We start from the raw sequence: 27,085 nt of genomic DNA, 5'->3' as shown, positions 1-27,085 counted from the left end.
GTGTGTGTGTGTGTGTGTCTGATGATTCCACCAGAATCTAAAGACCACAGAGGTTAGGATTCTGGTACCCGCTCCCCGCATCACCACCACTAGATCCATTGTACCCAGAATGATTTCTGATGCACAGCAGCATTCAGCTGATTTGTTAAAGGAATGAATTCATTTTAGAGTTTTGAGTGGAAAGTGTCTGATAACTAAACTTGTTGATTTATCAGCTGCCAATATTCCTCATTCCCATTAGTTTTTAGGAGCTGTATTGGTTTTTGGTCACATCGCTCATCACAGCTGCCAGGGCATGTCTTCTTTAGCTTTTTAGCTGTTGCCCACACCTTTTAACCTACGTAAACATGTTTACTGGTTGTTATTAGATTCAAAAGCTCCTAAACAGGCAGCAGCTTATACTTCTCTTATTATGTCCTTAAAATTCCCGCGACTGTTGTCATTTGTAGTGTGAGTTGAAGAAAGGGAGGCTAAATCAGGATAAACATGGTGAACTTGGCGTGGCCTGGCCCTTGCTGATCTCCCTGGGCAGGTCTGGGCTGGCCAGTAATTGGGTGGGAGCCTCAGAGAGCAGAAACCAGTGCTTCGAGACACGGACGTGCCAGTTAGGGTGCAGCCGACAGCTGCCCCCACAGCAGGGCCCCGGGCACACAGGGTGCTTCACTGACCCTGCTGGGCTGAGGCAAGAGCGTGAGGCTTTTGTTTTTTTGCATAAAATACAGTAAAGTGAGCTGTTTTTGTCCTGTAATTGGTTATCTCAAGGAGTGATTTTAGTTTAGTTACCTTTCGTTTGTTTTGCCAGCTGGGTAAGTAATTTAGCTTACAAAGGTGTCATTTAGAATTGAAGAGGTTATCGTTTGTTACTGATATTCCACTGTTGCTGTTGGTGCAACCTATCTATACATTTTAGAATTGAAAGCTGTAATTTCTGAGAGTTGGAGAGTGTTGCTTCATCTGGCTGATCGGTTTCACCTGTTTTACGGCAGCATGTCGTAGACTTGCAGGTAGACGCTTGACTTCCTGACTTTGTTAGTGGATGCTGTTTCTATCCAGGAGGACCCTGCGCATGTAGACATGGATTTAGGTTGAGATTTGATGTAGGAACTAGGATGCTTAGGTTCAGGGCTAGTTCTTTAATTATGAGACTCTTTCCTGAACATTTCATGCAGAAATTAGTGGATGGGATTATAGGAGGTAACTTCAGCTTAAAGAATATCAGATGAATTACATAGAATATTGTGTGAATTAATTTTTTAAATTAAAATTTTGTGCTACTTATTTAAAAATCTATTTTAAATAAAAAATGTTGAGAATCCACTTATTTAGAGAATTGAAGAATTTTTTTATTCCTGATTTTTCCACTGATTACAGCTCACATAAATGTGTGTGTATACTTTCCATTTTGTCCTTGCTTTCCTCATCACCCAGATGTATGTACTGCCAGATAACTGGCAGATGTTAAGGGAGAGACAGTGGAGTCTTTTTTATCATCTTAGGTGCACAGTATTATATTATCGAAGTAAGATGGAGTCATTGTGATTCCTATGATAGTCTTTAAGAGGTTGGTTGTCTATGATGAGGATGAAGTAATAAATGTACCTTGACTCGGTTCATGGAGCCCAGAAATTAGAGTGCTGCAGCCAGCTTGTCCTCACTCGTGTCCTCCATGAGGAGTCTTAGGGTTGGTGTCATTGGTGTCTTGAATCATTTCTTCTCCAGTGGCATCTTTGTCAAGGCGCTGAATTTCCAGTCTCCTGCTAGGTGGCTCTGTGTGTCTGTGCTCGTCCTGTGATCATTTAAAACTCCATGTGTTCCAAAGAACAGCTTCTCTCTCCATTCTTTGCTCTTGAATGTGTCCTCTATTTCAGTCAAGACAGCACCACTGTCTTGGCTAAAATTTGGCGTTTTGTAGTGCATTACTGCTACATTATTTGCCGTAGTGCATTACTTGAACCGACTCTGCAGTATTTTCATTAGTGCTATTTGGTTGCCAAACAGTTTTAGAATAATAATTATTAAAGTAGTAGGCTGTGAATGCATTTACACTTGCCAGTGTGCTGAATTTCAGCACATTAAACTGCTATAGTAACTTAAGTTGCTGGGCTTACCAGGTGACTCAGTGGTAAAGAATCCACCTGCTGATGTAGGAGATGCAGGAGACACGAGTTTGATCCCTGGGTTGGGAAGATCCCCTGGAGAAGGAAATGGCCACCCACACCAGTATTCTTGCCTGGGAAGCCCTGTGGACAGAGGAGCCTGGTGGGCTACAGACCGTGGGGTCGCAAAGAGTCAGATGTGATTTAGCAACTAAACAACAACAAATTTAATTTGCTAGAACATGTCTTCAGTGGGTTTGGGAATGGAAACAAATCTGAAGGCATGGACCTTATCACTGACCTAGGGCAGTTCCTGGTACCAAGAGGCCACATGGAAAGTATGTGAGTGAATTTGCCATCAAATTTATCATCATTCCAGGAAATAAATTTAGAACCTACTTCCCACTGCTGATGGCTTACTTGATTTGTCTTTCTTTGAGAGGACATTTGTGCTCTCTACACCCCCCAGTCTGTCAGTTATAGTGTTATCTCTTGCCTCCCAGTGTGAACTCCACACTTGGATTTGTCAAGACTTGTCTGTGTATCTCGAATCCCTGGTCCTTCCCTGCCTCATGTTCGTTCTTTCGTCTTTTCTCGTCTTTAAAATGCTAAGAATTCTTCGGTCCTTTGAGACCCAGTGTAGGTTTTGTCTCTTCCAGCGCATCTGCTGGTTTCTGATCAGCCAGAAACAGGCTCTATTCTGTGCTCATTTGGAACATCTCATGTGAGCCAGGCTTACAATATCTCCTTTTTTTGATTTCAGGTTCATTATGGAACTGTATCTCATTAAATTTTGTCTCTTGTATAACACCTTACACATAGTATATACTTAATAAGGCTGCTATTTCTTTAATGGAATACTTTCTATACTTTGAGATATTTCAGTTCAGTTCAGTTCAGTTGCTCAGTCATGTCCGACTCTTTGCAACCCTATGAATCGCAGCATGCCAGGCCTCCCTGTCCATCACCAACTCCCAGAGTTCACTCAGATTCACGTCCATCGAGTCAGTGATGCCATCCAGCCATCTCATCCTCGGTCGTCCCATTTTCCTCCTGCCCCCAATTCCTCCCAGCATCAGAGTCTTTTCCAATGAGTCAACTCTTCGCATGAGGTGGCCAAAGTACTGGAGTTTCAGCTTTAGCATCATTCCTTCCAAAGAAATCCCAGGGCTGATCTCTTTCAAAATGGACTGGTTGGATCTCCTTGCAGTCCAAGGGACTCTTAAGAATCTTCTCCAACACCACAGTTCAAAAGCATCAATTCTTCGGCACTCAGCCTTCTTCACAGTCCAACTCTCACATCCATACGTGACTACCGGAAAAACCATAGCCTTGACTAGACGGACCTTAGTCGGCAAAGTAATGTCTCTGCTTTTGAATATGCTATCTAGGTTGGTCATAACTTTTCTTCCGAGGAGTAAGCGTCTTTTAATTTCATGGCTGCAGTCACCATCTGCAGTGATTTTGGACCCCCCAAAAATAAAGTCTGACACAGTTTCCCCATCTATTTGCCATGAAGTGACGGGACTGGATGCCATGATCTTCTTTTTCTGAAAAGTTGAGCTTTAAGCCAACTTTTTCACTCTCCTCTTTCACTTTCATCAAGAGGCTTTTTAGTTCCTCTTCACTTTCTGCCATAAGGGTGGTGTCATCTGCATATCTCAGGTTATTGATATTTCTCCCGGCAATCTTGATTCCAGCTTGTGTTTCTTCCAGTCCAGCGTTTCTCATGATGTACTCTGCATGTAAGTTAAATAAGCAAGGTGACAATGTACAGCCTTGACGTACTCCTTTTCCTATTTGGAACCAGTCTGTTGTTCCATGTCCAGTTAGAACTGTTGCTTCCTGACCTGCATACAGATTTCTCAAGAGGCAGATCAGGTGGTCTGGTATTCTCATCTCTCTCAGAATTTTCCACAGTTTATTGTGATCCACACAGTCAAGGGCTTTGGCATAGTCAAGAAAGCAGAAATAGATGTTTTTCTGGAACTCTCTTGCTTTTTCCATGATCCAGCGGATGTTGGCAATTTGATCTCTGGTTCCTCTGCCTTTTCTAAAACCAGCTTGAACATCAGGAAGCTCACGGTTCATGTATTGCTGAAGCCTGACTTGGAGAATTTTGAGCATTACTTTACTAGCATGTGAGATGAGTGCAATTATGCAGTAGTTTGAGCATTCTTTGGCATTGCCTTTCTTTGGGATTGGAATGAAAACTGACCTTTTCCAGTCCTGTGGCCACTGCTGCATTTTCCAAATTTAGTGGCATATTGAGTGCAGCACCTTCACAGCATCATCTTTCAGGATTTGAAACAGCTTAACTGGAATTCCATCACCTCCACTAGCTTTGTTCGTAGTGATGCTTTCTAAGGCCCACTTGACTTCACATTCCAGGATGTCTGGCTCTAGATGAGTGATCACACCATCGTGATTATCTGGGTCATGAAGATCTTTTTTGTACAGTTCTTCTGTGTATTCTTGCCACCTCTTCTTAATATCTTCTGCTTCTGTTAGGTCCATACCATTTCTGTCCTTTATTGAGCCCATCTTTGCATGAAATGTTCCCTTGGTATCTGTAATTTTCTTGAAGAGATCTCTAGTCTTTCCCATTCTGTTGTTTTCCTCTATTTCTTTGCACTGATCGCTGAAGAAGGCTTTCTTATCTCTTCTTGCTATTCTTTGGAATTCTGCATTCAGATGTTCATATATTTCCTTTTCTCCTTGGCTTTTCGCTTCTCTTCTTTTCACAGCTATTTGTAAGGCCTCCCCAGACAGCCATTTTGCTTTTTTGCATTTCTTTTCCATGGGGATGGTCTTGATCCCTGTCTCCTGTACAATGTCACGAACCTCCATCCATAGTTCATCAGGCACTCTATCTATCAGATCTAGGCCCTTAAATCTATTTCTCACTTCCACTGTATAATCATAAGGGATTTGATTTAGGTCGTACCTGAATGGTCTAGTGGTTTTCCCTACATTTCTTCAATTTAAGTCTGAACGTGGTAATAAGGGGTTCATGATCTGAGCCACAGTCAGCTCCTGGTCTTGTTTTTGTTGACTGTATAGAGCTTCTCCATCTTTGGCTGTAAAGAATTGAGATATTTAGCAGATAGTTAATTTTTAGTTGCAAGTAACAAAAAGCAAATATAGTTAAAGAGGAGGAGTAAACGTTTTAGAACCATGCTAGTATATCCTGAGATTGCTCAGGACTATTCTGTAATGGATTATAGACCTGAAGAAAGTAATTATATGTGAAAATTTTCAGAGGGCTCCATTTATTTGGTCAGCTTTCCCAAGGAACCTGCTGGAAGTCGGTCTCTCCATCTCCCCGTGTCTCTCGTCTTTTGCTCTGGCAGCCCTAAGCAGACTCATCTAGAGCTTAGTGCTAAGAAGTGTGGTACCACTATAGCAAATACCTTAAAGTGCAGAAGTGGCTTCAGAACTGGATGTGGGGAAAGGCTGGGAGAGTTTCGAGGTACAGAGACACAAAAACAGACTGGTGTGAAGGGACTGCTAAAGGTGATTCTGGTGAGACCTGAGAAGGAAGTGATACTATTTTTTATATACTTAGTTAAATAATGTCGTTACATTAATTTCATCTGTTTCTTTTTATTTCTTAACATGGCTACTAGAACGTTTTAAGTTATGTATCTTTCATTGGGCAGCACTGAAATAGAGCTACATGTATGAACATGCATAAGTATTTTAAAAAAGATGATGGAAAAAAAAAGTTGGTGGAAAAAATAGGTCATTCAGAGCTGTGTTCAGAGGATACCATTTAAAAATTTTATATAAAGTTTGAAAGCTTACAAAATAATACTCTATAGTATTTGTGTATGTGGTAAAGAATAAAGAGAGAATAATATTCTTTTATAATAAAAAGAGGATGTTGATGAAATGCCAAATTCAGAAGGGAGTTACCTCTAGGATGGAGGAAAACTAGAATATGAAGAGAGATGCAGGAATTTTCAACTGCCTTTAAAAAAAAAAACTGAAGAAAAATTTGTATTGTGTTAATATTTGATGAAGAGTGATTAGGTAATGAGCACAGGTATTTTTTATTTCTTAGAGTTTTCCATGTGCTTAAATTATTTCATAATAAGTAGTCATTATCTCTCATTCTTAAAATACTTTTGGAAGAATTTTTCCATTTAGCTAAGGAATGACAGAGCCAGTGAAGTGACTTGTGCAACTACGAAACAGTAAAATAGGGGACCTGTGATTCAAAACCGAGTCTTTTTTTGTTCCCAAACTCATAGCCCTCCTTTCTCATTAATCAGCTTCTACAGTAAAGATAAAATGTCACCTGGGTTTTCTGAACCTGCAGACTCCTGTGAGTGGTCTTTGATTCTTTCCTTCTCCTCCTATCTCATGCACGTGCACCTCTGCCTGCATATACAGGGACACACGGTGCACGTCCGCTCATGCACTCAGCATGCTTTGTGAGACTGTGAGTTCCTTACTGTCAGGCTGGGGCTAAGACAGCTGGGGTCTCGTGAGCGGCCGTTTCTCCCTGTGTCCATGTGAGGAGAGGTCCTCCACACTCTTCAGGATTTCAGCCTTTGGGGAGCATTTCTAAAGGAAAATGTGCTGAAGTGCTGCTGCTTGCCATCTTTTACTTAAGATGTTTGTTATGGCTTTTGTTTCCTCTTAAAAATTGGACGTGCCGACATGAAGAATACATGGTTTCTTTTGCTGGCTAAGGCAGTGTTCATGTTTGATCAGCTGCTGAAGACATTAATTGTTGTATTCCTCATTGTCATTTACAGAGATCCTCTTAGGGATCAAGAAAAAAACTTTAAAAAGAAAATAAATGTAAAATTTAATACATTTATTAAATCCTTAAAACCTCAGTTGGCAAAGAATCTGTCTGCAGTGCAGGAGACCTGAGTTTGATTCCTGAGTCGGGGAGATACCCTGGAAAAGGAAATGGCAACCCACTCCAGTATTCTTGCCTGGAGAACACCATGGTCAGAGGAGCCTGGTGGGCAACAATCTATGGGGTTGCAAGAGTCGGACACGACTTAGCGACTAAATGACAATGAAATGCTTAATGTGTTAGGTGTTATTATTTCTCCAAATTGAAGATGAAGAAACAGGCATAGGAAAGTTAAATATATTGCTTAAGATAACCTGCGACTGAGGGCAAGGCTGAGCTTGAGATGGTGCTGGGTTCGTATCTGTGCAATCTCTTCCTTCTCAAGTGAGTTCCCTTTTCTGTCTCTTCTCACCCGAGTACAGCTTAAATGTTGATGATATTCCCACAGTTCCAGCCTGGAGCTGCTCTTCTGTTACGTGGTTTCTGTGGACCGTCTTTCCCTTGAGCTCTCATACTTGAGCGCACAGTTTCTGTCCCTATGGTTCCTGCCCTTGGATCTCCACGTCGACTCTCTTTCTTTAAGCTCCAGGCCTGTCAAGCCATGGCTGCCTCTTGGTCATTGTTACCTCAGCTGTTTCATAGGCATTGCAGTATTAACATACCAAAGCCAGATTCCGTATTGGGAACAGTCCTGTTTCAGATATATTTCTGGAATTCCCTTTCTTGATAAATGTACCTCTCTTGTTGCCCAGACCAGGTGCTTGGGGTGCTCCTTTCACTCTGCCTTCACTTTCATTTCTGACATCTGGGAGTCCTCAAGTATTGTTACATTTTCTTCATTATTTTCTTTCCAGTCTGCTGCTGTCTCCTCCTGCCACCTCTCACATCTTCATCTCTTGCTTTGATTATGGAGGAGACTTCTTGCTAGCTGCTCTCTCTACCTTTCCATAGTAGAGTCTGTTCTTCAGAGTGTTGTCTGGGTGATCTCTCCACACCAGCACGTGCCTTGCCTTGCCCCTGGTAAAACTGCCCGTGGCTTGCAAGGGCCTCAGAGTACAGCAGCATGCCCTGCTGTGGTCTGCTCGGCCTTCGACACCCATCTCCCCTGCTTCTTGGAGATTACCCGGCGGGTGCTCTGTTCTTTCTGGCCTCCTATTTGTGGTCGTGCTCTTCCTAGTCCCTGAAGGCACTTCCTTCTCTCTCTGCCTAATAACCTGCAGTTAGCATTCAGCTTAGGTGGCAAATCCTGATTCGAGTGGCATCTGTTTCCTTCTTCCCCTCTCCCTGTGCCCCAGCTGGCTTTGTTCTCTTACCTGTTCCTGTGCAGCCTGAACAACACTTCTGTTGCAGTACTTCCACCAGTTTGTTCCGTGACTGTTTCATTTTGACCCCCCCATCTCCACAAAGCACTCTATCCCTTTCCATTTTTCATGTGAGTCCCTGGCACAGGCCACGTGTAGCTGGTTATTTATTGACTTTTTTCTAGGACCTTGGCTCTCAATCAGGGGACGCCTGGAGACTTTTGACAGTCATGGCTGGAGGGGCAGTGCTCATTCTGCTAGTGGGCAGCGGCCAGGATGCTGCTAACCACCCTGCGGTGCACAGGACAGCCCCCACATTATCCATGGTGAAATGGCAGCGGTGCTGACGCTGAGCAGCCCTGCTCTAGCGGGAAGTGCTCAACTTTAGAGTGCTGTAGGAGAAGACATTCCATAGCAAAAACATGAAATTAAATTGGGAGTTATTAAGTAATATCTGAAAATTTCATGTCGAGAAACAGTTTTCAGGGTCCACTACTGTGGTTGTTTTGTGGCCTGTTCTTCATGTTTACTCAGAAGCTGTGTCTGGCAGGGCAGGGTTGGGGGGAACATGTGCCCCTGACGAGCAGTGTGTAGTAACTGAACACTTCAGTAACACAGTAAGGTGGACACACAGTTGAGCCTGTGGAGAGGATTGTGGGATGAAGCTCTTCTTTTGACAGTTTTTTCATTTACTTTTTCATATTTTAAATGGCACCTGGTAACAGGTGACTACCCAAACTTTTGAGATGTGGGAATAGGTGAGGTCCTTTTTAAGCTCTTAAAAAGATTTTAACGATAAGATTCTCAAAAGGCCAAATGTGATAAATCTTTTGCTTTGTTTGTAAATTAGTAAATGAAGAAAATTGTAATGCTAACCTACACACACACACACATCCCAGTGCACATGTGCACACACATACTCACAAATGATAACCTCGTTCACGTGTGTCTATGTGCCTGCTACAGTGCCAATGACACAGTCCAAGCTGACCACCAATAGGAAGGGCTCCTTGTGAGGGTTCCTGTAGCTGCAGTGTGAATTGATGGGGAACAGAACCCATTTAACTAAATGTAGAGTTTACATTTAATGAGTTAAAAATTTAGTGTAGTTGTTAAATTAGGAGCAGCTACTAATAAACTGGAAAATTAGAATGTTGAGGGATATTGTTGCTGACATTAAAACAATGAGAGTGACTTGCAAAATCAAGTAATAGGAAAATATCTACCATATTTAAATGTTTTAGCATGTTTCTGGGCAAAGACAGAAAGCATTAGAAAAAAATGTTTTGATTCTTCTCTCCAGGATTTGCCATTTATTTACTTATTTTTTTATTGGCCGTACTGGGTTTTCACTGTTGTGTGAGCTTTTCTCTAGTTGCAGCAAGGAGTCTACCTTATAGTTGAGATTCTCGGGCTTCTCACTGCGGTGGCTTCTCTTCAGAGCATGGGCTCTAGGGTGTGGGGCCTTAAGTTGTTGCAGCTGCCAGGCTGTAGAGCACAGGCTCAGTAGCTGTGGTGCATGACTTAGTTGCTCTGAGGCATGTGAGATCTTCCTGGACCAGGGATCACCCTGTGTCTCCTGCATTGGAAGGCGGATTAGTTACTACTGAGCCACCAGGGAAGCCCTAGATTTGGCTCTTGACGTGAAGTCCTGTTTTATAATCTGGTGTTCAAAACAAAAATTCTTATTTGGTAGTTCAGAAATTTGAGTAGAAGAAAGTATAGGAAATGTTAGGAAAAAGACTCAGTGACTCATTCTAACATAGTTCCTGGTTTTTTTTTTAATTCCAAAGGTAAATATTTATTATGCTCTCAAGCATATTATTATTATATTATAATATAATTATATTATTTTACAGAACAGTTCTATCCACCATGCCATGATGGTATTTCTCTCAATTATCAAGATAGCACAAAAACAAAAATTAATAGAACATTCTGAAAAACAAGACATTAAGAGGGGAAAAAGTGCATAGGACCAGTTTCTTTCTTTTCTTTTTTTTTTGATGTGCGATGAAAAGAGGATTTTATTTTACTGCATTTATTTTTTAATTAATTAATGTATTTTAATTGGAGGATAATTGCTTTATAGTATTGTGATGGTTTTTACCATACAATCACACGAATCAGTCGAAGGTATACATGTGTCCCCCCGATCCTGAACCTACCTCCTTGCCCACCCCATCCCTCTGGGTTGTCCCAGAGTACCAATTTTGGGTGCTCTGCTTCATGCATCAAACTTGCACTGGCCATCTGTTTTACATATGGTAATACGTGTGTTTCAATGCTGTTCTCTCAAATCATCCCACCCTCGCTTTCTCCCACTGAGTCCAAAAGTCTGTTCTTTACATCTGGTCTCCTTTGCTGCCCTGAATATATGATCATCAGTACCATCTTTCTAATTTCCATATATATATGTTAATATACGTTATTTGTCTTTCTCTTTCTGACTTACTTCAGTCTGTATAATAGGCTCTAGGTACATCCACCTCATTAGAGCTGACTCAAATGCATTCCTTTTTATAGCTGAGTAATATTCCATTGTGTATATGTATCACAGCTTCCTTATGCACTTATCTGCTGATGGACATCTAGGTTGCTTACATATCCTAGCTATTGTACAGTGCTGCAGTGAACATTGGGGTACATGTGTCTCTTTCAGTTCTGGTTTCCTTGGGGTGTATGCCCAGCAGTGGGATTGGTGGGTCGTTTGGAAGTTCTATTTCCAGTTTTTTAAAAGAATCTCCACTGTTCTCCATAGTGTCTGTACCAGTTTGCCTTTTACCCAACAGTGTAAGAGGTTTCCCTTTTCTCCACACCCTCTCCAGCATTTATTGTTTGTAGACTTTTTGATCATGGCTATTCTGACCAGCATGAGGTGATACCTCATTGTGGTTTTGATTTGCATTTCTCTAATAATGAGTGATATTAAGCATCTTTTCATGTGTTTATTAGCCATCTGTGTGTCTTCTTTAGAGAAACGTCTGTTTTGGTCTTTTGCCCACTTTTTGATTTGGTTGTTCATTTTTCTGGTGTTGAGCTGCATGAGCTACTTGTATATTTTGGGGATTAATCTTTTTCAGTTGTTTCGTTTGCTATTATTTTCTTCCATTCTGAGAGTTGTCATTTCACCTTACTTATAATTGCCTTTGTTGTGTAAAAGCTTTTAAGTTTAATTAGGTCCCATTTGTTTATTTTTGTTTTTATTTCCATGACTCTGGGAGGTGGATCATGGAGGATCTGTCTGTGATTTATGTCCGAGAGTGTTCTGCCTGTTTTCCTCTAAGAGTGTTATAGTTTCTGGTCCTAGATTTAGATCTTTAATCCATTTTGAGTTATTTTTGTATGTGGTATTATGAAGTGTTCTAGTTTCATTCTTTTACACATAGTTGACTGGTTTTCCCAGCCCCACGTGTTGAAGAGACTGTCTTTTCTCCATTGTATATTTTTACTTTCTTTGTCAAAGATAAGGTGTCCATAGGTGCATGGATTTATCTCTGGATTTCTTATTTTGTTCCACTGATCTATATTTCTGTCTTTGTGCCAGAACCATACTGTCCTGATGACTGTCGCTGTGTAGTATAGCCTAAAGTCAGGAAGATTGATTCTACCAGTTCTGTTCCTCTTTCTCAATATTGCTTTGGCTATTTGGGGCCTTTTCAGTTCAGTTCAGTTCAGTCGCTCAGTCGTGTCCGACTCTTTGCGACCCCATGAATCGCAGCACGCCAGGCCTCCCTGTCCATCAACAACTCCCGGAGTTCACTCAGATTCATGTCCATCGAGTCAGTGATGCCATCCAGCCATCTCATCCTCTGTCGTCCCCTTCTCCTCCTGCCCCCAGTCCCTCCCAGCATCAGAGTCTTTTCCAATGAGTCAACTCTTCACATGAGGTGGCCAAAGTACTGGAGTTTCAGCTTTAGCATCATTCCTTCCAAAGAAATCCCAGGGCTGATCTCCTTCAGAATGGACTGGTTGGATCTCCTTGCAGTCCAAGGGACTCTCAAGAGTCTTCTCCAACACCACAGTTCAAAAGCATCAATTCTTCAGCGCTCAGCCTTCTTCACAGTCCAACTCTCACATCCATACATGACTACTGGAATAGCCTTAACTAGACGGACCTTAGTCGGCAAAGTAATGTCTCTGCTTTTGAATATGCTATCTAGGTTGGTCATAACTTTTCTTCCAAGGAGTAAGCGTCTTTTAATTTCATGGCTGCAATCACCATCTGCAGTGATTTTGGAGCCCCCAAAAATAAAGTCTGACACTGTTTCCACTGTTTCCCCATCTATTTCCCTTGAAGTGCTGGGACCAGATGCCATGATCTTCATTTTCTGAATGTTGAGCTTTAAGACAACTTTTTCCCTCTCCTCTTTCAGTTTCATCAAGAGGCTTTTTAGTTCCTCTTCACTTTCTGCCATAAGGGTGGTATCATCTGCATATCTGAGGTTATTGATATTTCTCCTGGCAATCTTGATTCCAGCTTGTGTTTCTTCCAGTCCAGCATTTCTCATATATCCATAAAAATTCTGAAATTATTTGTTCTAGTTCTGTGAAAAATACCATTGGTAGTTTGATAAGGATTGCATTGAATCTATAGATTGCTTTAGGTAGTATACTCATTTTTATTATATCGATTCTTCCAATTGAAGAACGTGGTATATTTCTCCATCTATTTGTGTCATATTTGATTTCTTTCATCAGTGTTTTATTCTGTATGCTTGGTCTTTTGTTTCTTTAGGTAAATTTATTCCTGAGTATTTTATTCTTTTCATTGCAATAGTGAATGGGATTGTTTCCTTAATTTCTCTTTCTGAGTTTTAATTGTTAGTATATAAGAATGCAAGTGATTTCTGTGTTTTAATTTTATTAGCAGTTTCAAACTGGCCTCTGGAAAATATTTCATTGGAATTTTATGGGAAAACTCAATTTTTCATCTTTATCCTTAGAGACTTCTTTGGCCAATTAAGTGGGTTACATCTGAAGAGGTAGTTTTAAAGAAAATTTGAGTTTTAACAAATAGTAAATTACTATTATACCCCACATTAAAATTCAGAATCAAAAGATTACTTTTTTCCCAGTAGGTGTTAAATGACTAATAGCATTCAGGTTCGTGTTATTAGTTCAGTTTTTGAGACTGACAAATGTGTGGCACATTTCTTTTAGTTTATTGAAGGAAGATTGAAATGTTTGTGCTAGATTTGGTAGATTCTGTGAGATAGTATCTGGCTTACAATTTGTTTAATATCTTCTTTGGGTATATGGCTTGCTTAGTTTGGATTTTGTATCAAGAAAGAAGTTTAAGATACAAATATTATGTCTGCAAAGTTATTTCAATGAATATAATCACGGGGAAGTAGAATAATGGGCATGGTATAAATACGGATTTGAATAAACAGTTCTCCAAAGTTAATTGCATTTCTCTTAATTTTTTTTGTTGTTTTCAGATAAATCCTACAGAGATTTTAGAGTATTCATCAGATAGTGAAGAAGATGACAGCTCTGAGAACGTCTTGGTCATTGATTCAGAATCCTCTCACAAATACCACATGGATTTTGGGTCAAATGGAAGACAGGTTACAGAGAGAGGAAAAAACCTGAGGGTAGAATCTACGGAGACCATTTTACAGACACCCAAGAAACAGACAAAACTTCCCAAGACTCCAGAAAGTTCAGCAAAGAGGAAGAAGCTTTTAAGGTTAAATACTTTATAAAACAGTTTTTCTTTTTCTTAAAAAATCCAAATACCTAAAATGTTAATTTAAAAATATCTATTTATGTGGGAAGGAAGATTTATAGAATAGAATTGTAATTCTGATGAGCAGTTCTAGAGTCCTAATTTCTGGAGATGACTTACGGATTTGTTCATCTAAGTTGAACATCCACTGTTTCGATCATAATCAGTTTATGTAACTGTTTTCCTTAATGGAGATTGGTTGTTTGGGTTTATCAAATTTTATTTAGTAACCGTGTTCCAAGTGCTATCTTAGACAATTAATACAAGTAAATGACTGTTCTTGTTTTTGAGTGAGGTATGTCTAAAGAGGTAAATAGAAATAAAGAGTATTGAGATTGCTTTTATGATTGTAGTTGGCGAGAGCAAGGATTTACAGGCCTGAAACTGGCCTCTGTGTGAAGAACCATAGAAGCTAGGCTGCAGAGGGCCGGCAGAATGTGCGCAGGAGCACAACAGAGCGTGTAGACGCACTAATGAAGAACATGGTTTGGGATCTGTTGAGGGTGTGTACTTCACGGAGGCAAGTACAGCACACACCAAGGAGAGCCCAGTGATGGTGTTAGTGTTGGGTCAGTTGGGGAGGAAGCAAGGAGCTTGAGTTCTAGAGAACAGTGTCACCCTCTGCTAGAAGATGCAATTCAAAGCAGGAGAGGGGCAGGGACCTGAGGGCACATGTTTGATCAGGCTTGATTGGAATCCAGTGTCTAAAAGAGATCCCAGAGGAAAAAAGTGAGATGAGTTAGAAAATAATAGAGAAGACCCAGTGGAGACAGAGGTTAGGAATAATCGCTGTCCGTGTCCAGGGATGGAAATGGGAGAAGGAGACCTGTTTTGAATAAAGGAGCAGAGGGGAGGCTAGAAGGATGTGACTGATCCAGTGGAATGGATATAGTCTGGTGATCTATCGATGCCTGTTCACTGTTGTTGTTGTTGTTTTTTTTTGATGTAAAGTAAGACAGAATGCCTCATGCCCAGAGTGAAGAAGTTATTAAATACCCTTAAATGAGAATGATATCGTAGTCTATTGAGAAAACAGGAAAGGAATCTAATTAAAGGGATTCAAATGTCCTTTGCTCATGACTGAAGCAACTCCAGCAATATGCAAATAGTTGATTTCTTCTTGTGATTTCTAAGTGATAACTGAGAGATGTCTGTTTTGTGGTTATTCTTTCAGAGTTACTGTGTTGAAATACTAAGAGTGTGATTGGTGTGATTAGGGCTGTCTGTCTCAGGCATCAGACTGGAAGACTTTCTGTTGACGCTAGGAGGAGCTTTACTGAACTTCCTGAAGGCCCATGGTTGCTGCCTGGAGCAGGTTTGCTGACCTGGTTCGGAAGCAGGGGAAAGGTCACATATTTCGGCTCATAGGCTCTTCTGTTTAGAGCATCGTGTTTTCAATTGAGAAAATCTCTTAACTAGTTGTCTAGTAATGATGAAAGAAAGACGTGTTGAAGTGAACTTTTATGAAGATGCTGCGGATACAGACATCTTGATGATCACAGGGAAGGGCCATGAGCCATTGTCACAGCAGTTCAGCCGGGGATGGGGGGGGGGGGCAGTGTGTGGAAAATGAAACTGCAGTGAGGAAAAAGGCGGCTGTAAGTTACAGGTTTCCATTATGTAGCACAAATGAAGTATTTATAAATGCGATTAAAAGGATTTTTTTTCTTTTTTTTAAACCTCATAAGGACTAGCTAGCAAGGATCAAGTTAGGTAGTTGGCATTTCAAGGCTGGAGAACATTGGCCCTCTCTCCTTGTGATTTGTCCAACAGGGAAATGTTAATTCAGTCTCTTTGGGCCTTCTTCCTTGTTTATTCATTTTTAAAAATTAATTAATTAATTTATTTATTTATGGTTGTACTGGGTCCTTGTTGCTCCATGTGGGCTTTCTCTAGTTGCGTGGAGTGCGGGCTACTCTTTGTTGTGGTGCACAGGCTTCTTCTTGCAGTGGCTTCTCTTGTGGAGCACGGGCTCCAGGAGCACTGTCGTCAGTAGCTGTGGCTTGTGGGCCCTGGAGTGTGGGTACAGTAGTTGTGGCGCACAGGCTTAGTTGTTCCTTGGCGTATGGAATCTGCCCGGACCAGGGATTGAACCCATGTCCCCTATGTTGGGAAGTGGGTTCTTATCCACTGAGCCACAAGGGAAGTCCTATTTTTATTTTTACTGATACATGGCACTGTTTGAGGCGTACCTAATGAAAGTCAATCTAACATTGCTTTGAAATTTTAGTTAGGTTGTCAATAATAAGGCCGTATTACACCAGTCTTATGGTCAGGTTTTTTTTTTTTTTGCAGTGCTTACTATATTTGACAGAAAACAAACTTGAAGGTATTGTATAGTACGTTTATTTAAATTATTTTCTCTTTACCTGATTTCTTCAAAGAGTGTATTAAAAGTATGTAGTGATTCTTTTTCTGGAGATTAGTTAGAATATTTTGAATCTTTTTCTTTTTCACTTCACATTTTGTAGAAATATTTAGCCTTGTCGAATTGATGCCAGTAATCTTTTCAGATATGGTACCAATCTATTTATTTTATATAAAAGATAATTGGACTGTCTTAACTTGCCTGGGAAATCTCATGGATGAAGGAGCCTGGTGGGCTGTAGTCCATAGGGTTGCAAGGAGTCAGACACGACTGAGTGACTTCATTTTCACTTTCACTTTCATGCATTAGAGAAGGAAATGGCAACCCACTCCAGTATTCTTGCCTGGAGAATCCCAGGGACGGAGGAGCCTGGTGGGCTGCCATCTATGGGGTTGCACAGAGTCGGACATGACTGACGTGACTTAGCAGCAGCAGCAACTTGCTTAGTGAATTTATGAGATCCTCACCATAGACCCCACCCTGGCTCAGCAACACGCAATCAGTGGGGAACTTGTAACTCCCAACTACTCTGTGAGGAGCAGAAAATTTGGATCCAGTATGTAGCACCTCAACTTCTAAAACTTTCACTGGAAGGACTAGCCCCCCAAACACCTAGCTCTAAAAGCCAAAAGGGTTTGTGTCTGTGAGACCCACCAGACTCTCAGTTCAGTCGCTCAGTTGTATTCAACACTTTGCCACCCCATGGACTGCAGCATGCCAGGCTTCCCTGGCTGTCACCAACTTCTGGAGCCTACTCAAACTCATGTATATCCAGTTGGTCATGCCACCAGACTTTAGCAAACATAGATATAGTTCTTAATGAACTTACTAGGACTACCTGTGGCTATTCCTCTAGGGCTCAGCCCACAGTGACTGAGAAAAACATCTCCAATTCTTTCTCCCAAAGAGGCCTATTTGCATATGATAAAAGCTGTTGCAAGAGGGTCAGTTCAGTTCAGTTGCTCAGTCCAACTCTGACCCTGTGGACTGCAGCAAGCCAGGCTTCCCTGTCCATCACCAGCTCATAGAGCTTGCTCAAACTCATGTCCATCGAATTGGTGCTGCCATCCGACCAGTCATCCTCTGTCATCCCCTTCTCCTCCTGCCTTCAATCTTTCCCAGCATCAGGGTCTTTCCCAATGAGTCAGTTCTTCACATCAGGTGGCCAAAGTATTGGAGTTTCAAAGCTTCAGCATCAGTCCTTCCAGTGAATATCAGGACTGATTTCCTTTAGGATGGACTGGTTGGATCTCCTTGCAGTCCAAGGGACTCTCAAGAGTCTTCTCCAACACCACAGTTCAAAAGCATCAATTCTTCTGTGCTCAGCTTTCTTTATAGTCCAGCTCTCACATCTATACATGACTACTGGAAAAACCATAGCTTTGAGTAGATGGACCTTTGTTGGCAAAGTAATGTCTCTGCTTTTTAATATGCTGTCTACCTACAAGACCTTCTAGACCTAACACCCAAACAAGATGTCATTTGCATCATAGGGGACTGGAAGGCAAAAGTAGGAAGTCAAGAAATACCTGGAGTAACAGGCAAATTTGGCCTTGTAGTACAAAACAAAGTAGGGCAAAGGCTAACAGAGTTTTGCCAAGAGAATGCACTGGCCATAGCAAACACCCTCTTCCAACAACACATGAGAAGATGCTACACATAGACATCACCAGGTGGTCAATACCAAAATCAGATTGATTATATTCTTTGCAACCAAAGATGGAGAAGCTCTGTACAGTCAGCAAAAACAAGACCAGGAGTTGACTGTGGCTCGGATTATGAACTCCATATTGCCAAATTCAGACTTGAAGAAAGTAGGGAAAACCACTAGATCATTCAGGTGTGACCTAAATCAAATCCCTTATGATTATACAGTGGAAGTGACAAATAGATTCAAGGGATTAGATCTGATAGACTGAGTGTCTGAAGAACTGTAGATGGAGATTCATGACATTATACAGGAGGCAGTGATCAAGACCATCCCCAAGAAAAATAAATGCAAAAAGGCAAAATGGTTGTCTGAGGAGGCCTTGCAAATAGCTGAGAAAAGAAGAGAAGTGAAAGGCAAAGGAGAAAAGGAAAGATAATACTCATTTGAATGCAGAGTTACAGAGAATAGCAAGGAGAGATAAGAAAGCCTTCCTCAATGAACAATATAAAGAAATAGAGGAAAACAATAAAATGGGAAAGACGAGAGATCTCCTCAAGAAAATTAGACATACCAAGGGAACATTTCATCCAAAGATGGGCACCATAAAGGACAGAAATGGTATGGACCTAACAGAAGCAGAAGATATTAAGAGGAGGTGGTAAGAATAAACAGAAGAGCTATTAAAAAAACAGCTTTATGATCCAGATAGCCACGATGGTGTGATCACTCGCCTAGAGCCAGACATTCTGGAATGTGAAGTCAAGTGGGCCTTAGGAAGCATCACTGTGGACAAAGCTGGTGGAAGTGATGGAATTCCAGTTGAACTATTTCAAATCGTAAAAGATGATGCTGTGAAAGTGCTGCACTCAATATGCCAGCAAATTTGGAAAACTCAGCAGTGGCCACAGGACTGGAAAAGGTCAGTTTTCATTCCAATCCCAAAGTAAGGCAATGCTTAAAGGCAAAGAATGCTCAAACTACTGCATGATTACCTGAGGATCAGGTTCTAATTTATCACACATCTAGGCTGCTGACTGCCATTCTCCTTGGATACATGGGAGGCCAGCAGGTGCCGTCTTCTCATTCTCTCTCCACATTGCTGTGGGTTGATGGTGTCTCCTAGAAGAGGCTTGTGCACATGTCTGGCATTTCAGCTTTTGTGACTGCCACCCAGAGGACATACCTTGATTGCCTGTGTCTGATGGCCAGCAGGACTGGCATTTGTGGATTGAGCAGGACAGTAGCAAATAAAGAAGCAGTTCTTATCTGGCTGTTCCCAAAGGGCTCAGCACAGAAGGAGTGCACGGAAATGCCCAGCTCCCAGTATTTCCCGGCAGAAGGTTACTTGTGTACTTTAAAAGCTGTTGACTGAGATTCTGCCTTTGGGACACTGATAGCTCTTGGCACACTCTCAACTTCCAGGAACCACTGAGAACAAAGAAGACATCTTGGATGTTCACAAAAGTTTGCAAGAACCAAGAACTCAGGCCTGGCTGAACAATAAGGTTGTTCTCCTAAACACATAGAGTCAAGCAAAATGAAAAAAATAAGAGAAATACATTAAAAAAAAAAGAAAACAATAGAAAACTCTGGAAACAGACCTTAAGGACAGAGACATAAATGAGTTGCCTGAAAAGAGTTCAAAAATAATAGTCCTAAGGATGCTTGCTGAGGTCAGGAGAATAATGCAATAGCAAAGTGAAAATTTTAAGAGATAGAAGATATAAGAAAGCACCAAATAGAAGTCACAAAGCTGAAGAATGCAATAATTTCATTGAAAAATTAGGTGGAGGGTTTCAACAGCAGCGTAGATCCAATGGAAGAATGAATCTGTGAACTCAAAAACAGGGCAGGAGAATTCATCCAAACAGAGAACCAAAAAGAGAGAGGAATGAAGAAGACTGAAGATACCTTCAGGGACTTGAGATACCATCAAGTGGGCCAGTATTTCATTGTAGGGGTCTTAGAAGGAGAAGAGAGAAGCAGGCAGAAAGTTCATTCAAAGAAATCATGCCTGAACCTTACCTATGAAGGGTAAAGAAAGAAATATCTAGATCCAGGAAGTCTAGAAAATTCCTAGTAAGTTGAATCCAAACAGACCCATGTCAAAACATATAATGAAATTATCAAAAGTTAAGGTAGATCATTGTAAAAACAGCAAGGGAACATCAGTGTTGTATGTACCAGGAAACACAAGTAAAACTATGAGTCGATTTTTAGCACAGCATTGGCAAACAAGAGGTGTGTGGCATGATATGTGCTGAAAGGGGAAAAAATGCCAATGTAGAATACTGTACCCAGCAAAGTTGTCCTTCAGAGTTGAACAAGAGATGAAGCAAAAAAGTTGAAGAAGTTCATCAATTATACTAATCTAGCCTTACAGTAGGAGAAGGCAATGGCAACCCACTCCAGGTACTCTTGCCAGGGAAATCTGATGGATGGAGCAGCCTGGTAGGCTTCCATGGGGTCGCAAAGAGTCAGACACGACTGAGCAACTTCACTTTCACTTTTCACTTTCATGAACTGGAGAAGGAAATGGCAACCCACTCCAGTGTTCTTGCCTGGAGAATCCCAGGGATGGGAGCCTGGTGGGCCGCCATCTATGGTGTTGCACAGAGTCGGACACGACTGACGTGACTTAGCAGCAGCAGCCTTACAGTAAGTGCTAAGGGACTTCCTCAAACTGAAAAGAGGGATGTTAAAAGTAATGGGAAACATGTCAGAATAAATCTCATTGGTAAATGTAAATATATCGTTATATTCAGAATATTCTAATTCTGTTGTGGTGAGTAAATCACCTCTAAATATAGTATGAAAATTAAAAGACAAAAATATTTAAAATTACTGTAACTACAGTGCTTTGTTAATGTATACATAAGATAAAAGCATGTAAATTGTACCATCAAAAACGTAAAATGTCAGAGTGGGGTAAAATAAATGTATAGAATTCTAGTAAGCATTTTAACCTAAGTTGTTATCAGCTTCAAATAGATTGCTTTAAATACCAGATGTATTATATAGCCTCGTGGTAACCACAGAGTAAAAAACCTATAATAGATAACAAAGTTAAAGAGAAAGGAATCAAAACATATCATAGAGAAAAATCAACAAATTGAAATGAAAGGGACAAAGAGAAGACAAAAGGAACAAAGGGTTACAAAAAACTGGAAAGCAATGAACAAATGGCGACAATAAATCCATATTTATCAGTAATTACTTTTGGTGTAAATGGAGTAAATTCTCCAATCAAAAGACAAAGAGTAGCTGAATGGATTTTTTAAAGAAAAGTCCAACCAAATGCCGCTTGTAAGAAACATCACCTTTAAGTAGAGAGAAACAGACTGAACATGAAGGGATGGAAAAAAATATTCCATGAAAATGGAAACCTAAAGAAAAGGGGTAGCTCTACTTATATCATACTGTATAGGCTTTGAGCCAGGAACTGTAACAAGAAGCAAGGGAAATTATTTCATAATGATGAAGTCAGCAGTGCATGAACAATCTAACAGCACTTAAAAGAATCATATAAAGAAGAACAACTAGGCCCAAAGTTAGTAGAAGAAATAGTAAAAATCAGTAGGGAAATATATGATATAGATTGAAAAGACAATTGAAAAGATTAGTGGAAATGATTAATGTTGTTTTGAAAAGCTAAACAAAATAGACACACACTTACCTAGATACAATAAAAAAAGGAGAAAAGTCTCAAAACTGGAACTAAAAAGGGAATCATTATAACTAATACCATATAAATAGAATTATGATAGGTACTATAAACAATTATATACCAACAAATTGGACAACCTAGAAGAAATGGATAAATCCTAGAAACATTTGACCTACCAAGACTGAATCAAGGTAAAATTAAAAATTTGAACAGAGGAACTATTAGTGAGATTGAAAGAAAGTGAGAGTTACTCAGTCCTGTCTGACTCTTTTCAACCCCACCGTCCTTAGCCCACCAGGCTCCTCTGTCCGTGGAATTTCCCAAGCAATACTGGAGTGGGTTGCTATTCCCTTCTCCAGAGGATCTTCCCTCCCCAGGGATCAAATCTGGGTCTTCTGCACTGCAGTCAGATTCTTTACCGTCAGTAATCAAAAACCTCACAACAAAGAAAAATCCAGGAACAGATGGCTTCACTATTTAATTCTGTCTCATAGTCAATGAAGAATTAATGCCAATATTTTTCAAACTCTTTCCAAGGAGAGAAAAGGAGGAAACAACTGCAAACTCATTTTACATGGCCCTGATACAGAAATCAGACAAGGACACCTGAAGAAAAGAAAATTATAGACCAATATCCCTAATGAACACGGACACAGAAATCCTTAATAAAAGTATTGGCAAATCAAGTTCAACAATGTGTTAAAAGGATTATGCACCAAGATCAATTAGGATTGATTCTAGAGATTCAAGGATTGTTTACTCTTCACAAATCAGTCAACATGATATATCACATTAATAAGATAGACAAAGAAAAATCATATTTCAATAGATGCAGAAAATGTTTTTATAGATATCAACATCCGTTTATGAAAAAAATTTCCCACAAACTGGGTGTTAAGGGAATGCACCTTAACATCGTACAAACCACAAAGTGCGAACCGACAGCAGACATCATACTTGACAGCGAAAAGGTCAAAGCTTTTCCTCTAATATCAAGAACAACAAGGATGTTCATTCATTCTTGTCACTTTTATTTAACACAGTACTAAAAGTCCTAGCCACAGTAATTTGGCAAGAAAGAGAAATAAAAGACATCTAAATATCAGAAGAATTAGAGCTTGTCTTATTTACAGATGACATGATACTAGACAGGAAAACCTAAAGACTCACTGAAAAAACTGTGAGAAGTAGTAAATAAATTCAGTAAAGGATACAAACTCAATATAGGCCTACTTCATTTTTTTGTGTTTTGCTTCATTGTATTTTACAAATATTGTGTATTTTTGTTTTACAGATTGAAAGTTTGTGGCAACCCTGTGTTTTTCTGCCATTTTTAGTAGCATTTTAAAATTAAGATATATACATTTTTAAGACATTAATGCTGTTGTACATTTAATAGAGTACTGTGTAGTGTAAACTTAATTTTTACATGTATGAGGAAACCAAAAAGTTTCTTGTGATTTGCTTTATTAGGATAATAAATTCATTGTGTTGGTCTGGAACCACTAGTCCCTAGTATCTCTGTGTACAAAAATCAGTTGCATTTCTGTATGCTAACCACAAACATATCCAAAATAAAAATTAAGAAAACAATCCTATTTTACAGTTCCATCAAAAAGAATAAAATACTTGGGATTCAATTTAACCAAGGAGGTAAAAAAAAAAAAAATACACTTAAAATTATGACATTGGTGAATGAAATTGAGGAAGATAAAAATAAATGGAAAGTTGTTCTTTTCTCATGGATTGAAAGAATTAGTATGGTTAAAATGTCCATACTACCCAGAACTATCTACAGATCTAGTGCAACCCCTATCAAAATTCCAATCTTAAACTTCATGTGGGTCCACAAAGACCCCAAATAGCCAAAGCAGTCTTGAGAAAGATGAGCAAAGTTAGAGGCACCACACTTCCAGATTTCAAACCATATTACAAAGTGGTAGTGGAGTATGATAGACAGTTTATCTTTTTTTCTTTTTTGATGTAAACATTTAAATTCCACTCTTGGCAAATTTCAGTACCTGTGCACATATGGTCAATTAACTCATAACTGTGGAGCCACAAATATACTATGGATAGAGGATAGTCATTTCAATAGTGTTGGGAAAATTCTGCAGCCACATACAAAAGAATGAAACTGAACCCCTGTCTTATACCACTCATTAAAACAACTCAGGTGTTAGATTTCAGCGGAAGACCTGAAAATGTAGAAGTCTTAAATGAAAACATAGGTGATAATCTCCTTCCTGGTGATTGATTTTGGGGATTTGACACCAAAAGAAAATCTAAAAAAAGAAAAAATAAGCAAGTGGAATTTTTCAAAATAGAAAGCTTCTGCAGAATAAAGGAAACCAGAAGCAAATGAAAAAGGCAACCTACAGAATGGAAAAAAATACTTGCAAATGATTTCTGATAAAGGATAATATCCAAAACACATAATTAACTCATGCAACTCAATAGCAAAAATATCAAACCATCCGCTTTTAAAAATGAGCAGAAGAATTGAATAGACATTTTCCAAAGAAGGCATTCAGGTGACCAAAGATGTGAGAAAAGGTGTTCAACATCAGTTGTCATCAGGAAAATGCAAGTCCAAGCTCACTGAGATGCCACCTAACACCTGTCAGAATGACTGTCTTTAAAAAGACAGTCAATGACAAGTGCTGGCCAGGATGCAGAGAAGCGGGAACCCTTGTGGGCTGTTGGTAGGAGTGTAAATGGTGCAGCCACTAAGGAAAACAGTAGGGAGTATCTGAGAAAACTGAGTAGATTCTTCCATACTATCCAGCAGTCCCACTTCTGGAAACGTATTCATGCGAGAAGAGTGCAAACTTTTAGTCATAAAGTGAGTACGTTATGAGGATCTGATGTAAACATGATGACTGTTATTCAGAACACTACATTGTACAACTGAAATTTGCCAAGAGTGGAATTTAACTGTTTACATCAAAAAAGAAAAAAAGATAAACATGTGAAGTGGTGGATCTATCAGCTGAGTAAATAGGGGAGGATGCTTTCACAGGTACACATATATCAAATCACCACTGTATATACCGTATGTACTTTACAAGTTTATTTGTCAAATATGGCTCAATAAAATTGAAAAAGAAAAAAATTATTTTGTGTATATTATAGCAGAACCTTATTGAATCTTTTTTTTTTTTTTTTAATATACAAGCGATTTTTACTGGAATTGTGATTGTTGACTAGAGATCATGGTGTTTCCATTCCTGAGTTCTGGTGTACCTGCTCAGAATTCCCTACAGGAATTCTTGGAACAGAGGAATCCTGTGACCAAAGCCTGGGCAGGAATGTAGGTTCTCTCTCAGGCTTCAGATGCTCCCACATGTGGAGGACAGTTTTGCATTCATTCATTTTTCCTCTTCATTTTTACCTTTCAATCCTAAGTTCACTTGTAAGATAATGCTTTCAGACTGTATTTTGTCTTTTTTTTTTTCCTTCTCCCTTAAAGTCATAAGTTTGAAAACAAACATTTGGTAAATAGATAATTGTGCAGAGAATACGGTATTCTGCTTTTCTGTGTATTCTTAGTATCTTTAAGTAGCAGGTATTCCTGAAGAGGCAGTAGGCGTGTTACTGAGTCTTGAGCTTGTGATCCCTGGAGCCAGACCTGGTGTTCACCCAGCTGTGCCCCTCAGCAGATGTCTCACCTTGCGCAGTGTTATACTCTCAGTGCTTCTGTTTGTCATGTGTAATGTGAGGATGCCAATAGTGCCTGCTTAGTCACTTCATGTGAACAGAATGATCTGAAGAAAGGCTTACATATGTATAAAGTAGAGATGCTTTGGCATATATATAATTGTGAGAATTTTTAAAAATTTCCTGTAATATATGCTGCTCTCACACACACATATTCAGAAATAATTAGTGCCTGTAGAAAAAAAACTACCTAATAGGAAAATGAAGTAATTTGTAGTGATAATATATATAATGTATATTAAAATGAGGTCTTTTAATCACTGTGGAAAGAGTGCAGGGTGCAAGTAAAAATCTAACAGTCAGTAATGGAAGTGACGAGTATTTCTTGAAGATTGACTAAATGCCAAACACAGTGTCCTTTCTGTTTCCTCATCTGGCTAGTTATACAATATTGAAGAATGTTCCTGACCTCTCTCTAAGCTCTGACTTTTTTCATGTATGAGTTGGGTGTTGATATCTGTTGTTTCTACATCAAAGGAATATTATTAGAATAAAATGAGATAATGTAGTGAAATGATCAGTGAACATAATTTTATGAGATAATACACTGATGACTTACATAGTCAAATGGTGATTAACACCTGATGATGGTTTCTCTTGTGGTCACAGATATGTTAGGAACTGCTGACACTTTTGAATGTAGGTAGTTCATGGAAAAACCCAAATGAGCTTTATAATTGATCTGTATATCTATTTATTCATTGATAGATCGGGTCTCTTGTGAAGTGCCTGTGTATCCTTTATTATGAGTCATCTTCCTGCCATTCATGGAAGTTTTTTCCTTTGTATAATGTTGATATCCTTGCTGTATTTACAGTTAATACTTATCTCTAGGTCAAGTAATGAGCTCATACCCGGATCCTCAATTATTTGAGTGTCCTGCCTGTCAACTGGGTGCAGGTTTTATTCTTGATTACAACTCTGAACCCATTTTACACTTATCTTTTTGCCTGTCTGCAGATTAGACTATAAGGTCCACCGTGGTGTGGCTTGTTGCCTTCTTCACATCCTTGGCACCTGTGCTTGGCTCGGCATAGCAGAAAACACATAATCAGTATATATGTATGGATAAGTTAACTAAGAAAGAGTAGTCAGAAAGTCAGACTCATCTCAGAGGAGCCCACATTTCTAAGAATCAGAAAACTGATCATCCAAGAAGTCTTTTTAAAAGGAGATAACTAACGTAGAAGGATTTGACCTGTAGGAAGAGAATGTAATGCCAAATGAGTTAGAACTTGCATGCCCTGATTGGAGGGTATAAAATATAAATGTTCCAACTCTTCTGAAGCTTTTCTTTTCACTAAACTTAATACATTATAATTTGTTGAACAGAGGCGGGCTAGCAGAAAGACTTAATGGACTGCAGAATCGAGAGAGATCCACCATTTCTTTGTGGAGACATCAGGGTCTTTCTTACCAAAAGACACTTTCAGGTAAGGCTTGCACAGGTATATGTGAGTAAAGAATATGCCAGGTAAAAGTGTTTTTACATGAAAATATATAAAGTTGATCGTTACTACTTTTACCCCTTTGTCTCTAGGTGCCAAAGATCTGAGTTGGAGGGTTCTGTATTATATCTGTTTTTGCTTTATGTGTTTCAGTAGCTTTCTGATTGTTGCGACTGTGACCCATAGTAAGCAGTACATCTTACTGCATCTCATAATACACACACAACATTTACACATCACACACACACCTGAAACAGACATTCAGTAAACACTAACCTAACATT

General features: G+C 39.6%; 1 protein-coding gene across 1 annotated transcript in view; it reads left to right on the top strand.

Annotated features, from left to right (window-relative positions):
* SPIDR (scaffold protein involved in DNA repair) overlaps positions 1–27,085 on the top strand; it is a 290,555-nt gene that overhangs the window by 95,159 nt on the left and 168,311 nt on the right. The window contains exons 6-7 of the mRNA XM_040261173.1: positions 13,658–13,908; positions 26,686–26,786. Of these exons, the coding sequence (XP_040117107.1) occupies positions 13,658–13,908; positions 26,686–26,786 (352 nt within the window). The remainder of the gene's footprint in view (positions 1–13,657; positions 13,909–26,685; positions 26,787–27,085) is intronic.

The sequence above is a fragment of the Oryx dammah genome, unplaced genomic scaffold (assembly GCF_014754425.2).
Source record: "Oryx dammah isolate SB20612 unplaced genomic scaffold, SCBI_Odam_1.1 HiC_scaffold_19, whole genome shotgun sequence".
Lineage (NCBI taxonomy): Eukaryota > Metazoa > Chordata > Mammalia > Artiodactyla > Bovidae > Oryx > Oryx dammah.
This window is presented reverse-complemented; position numbering and strand designations above follow the sequence as displayed.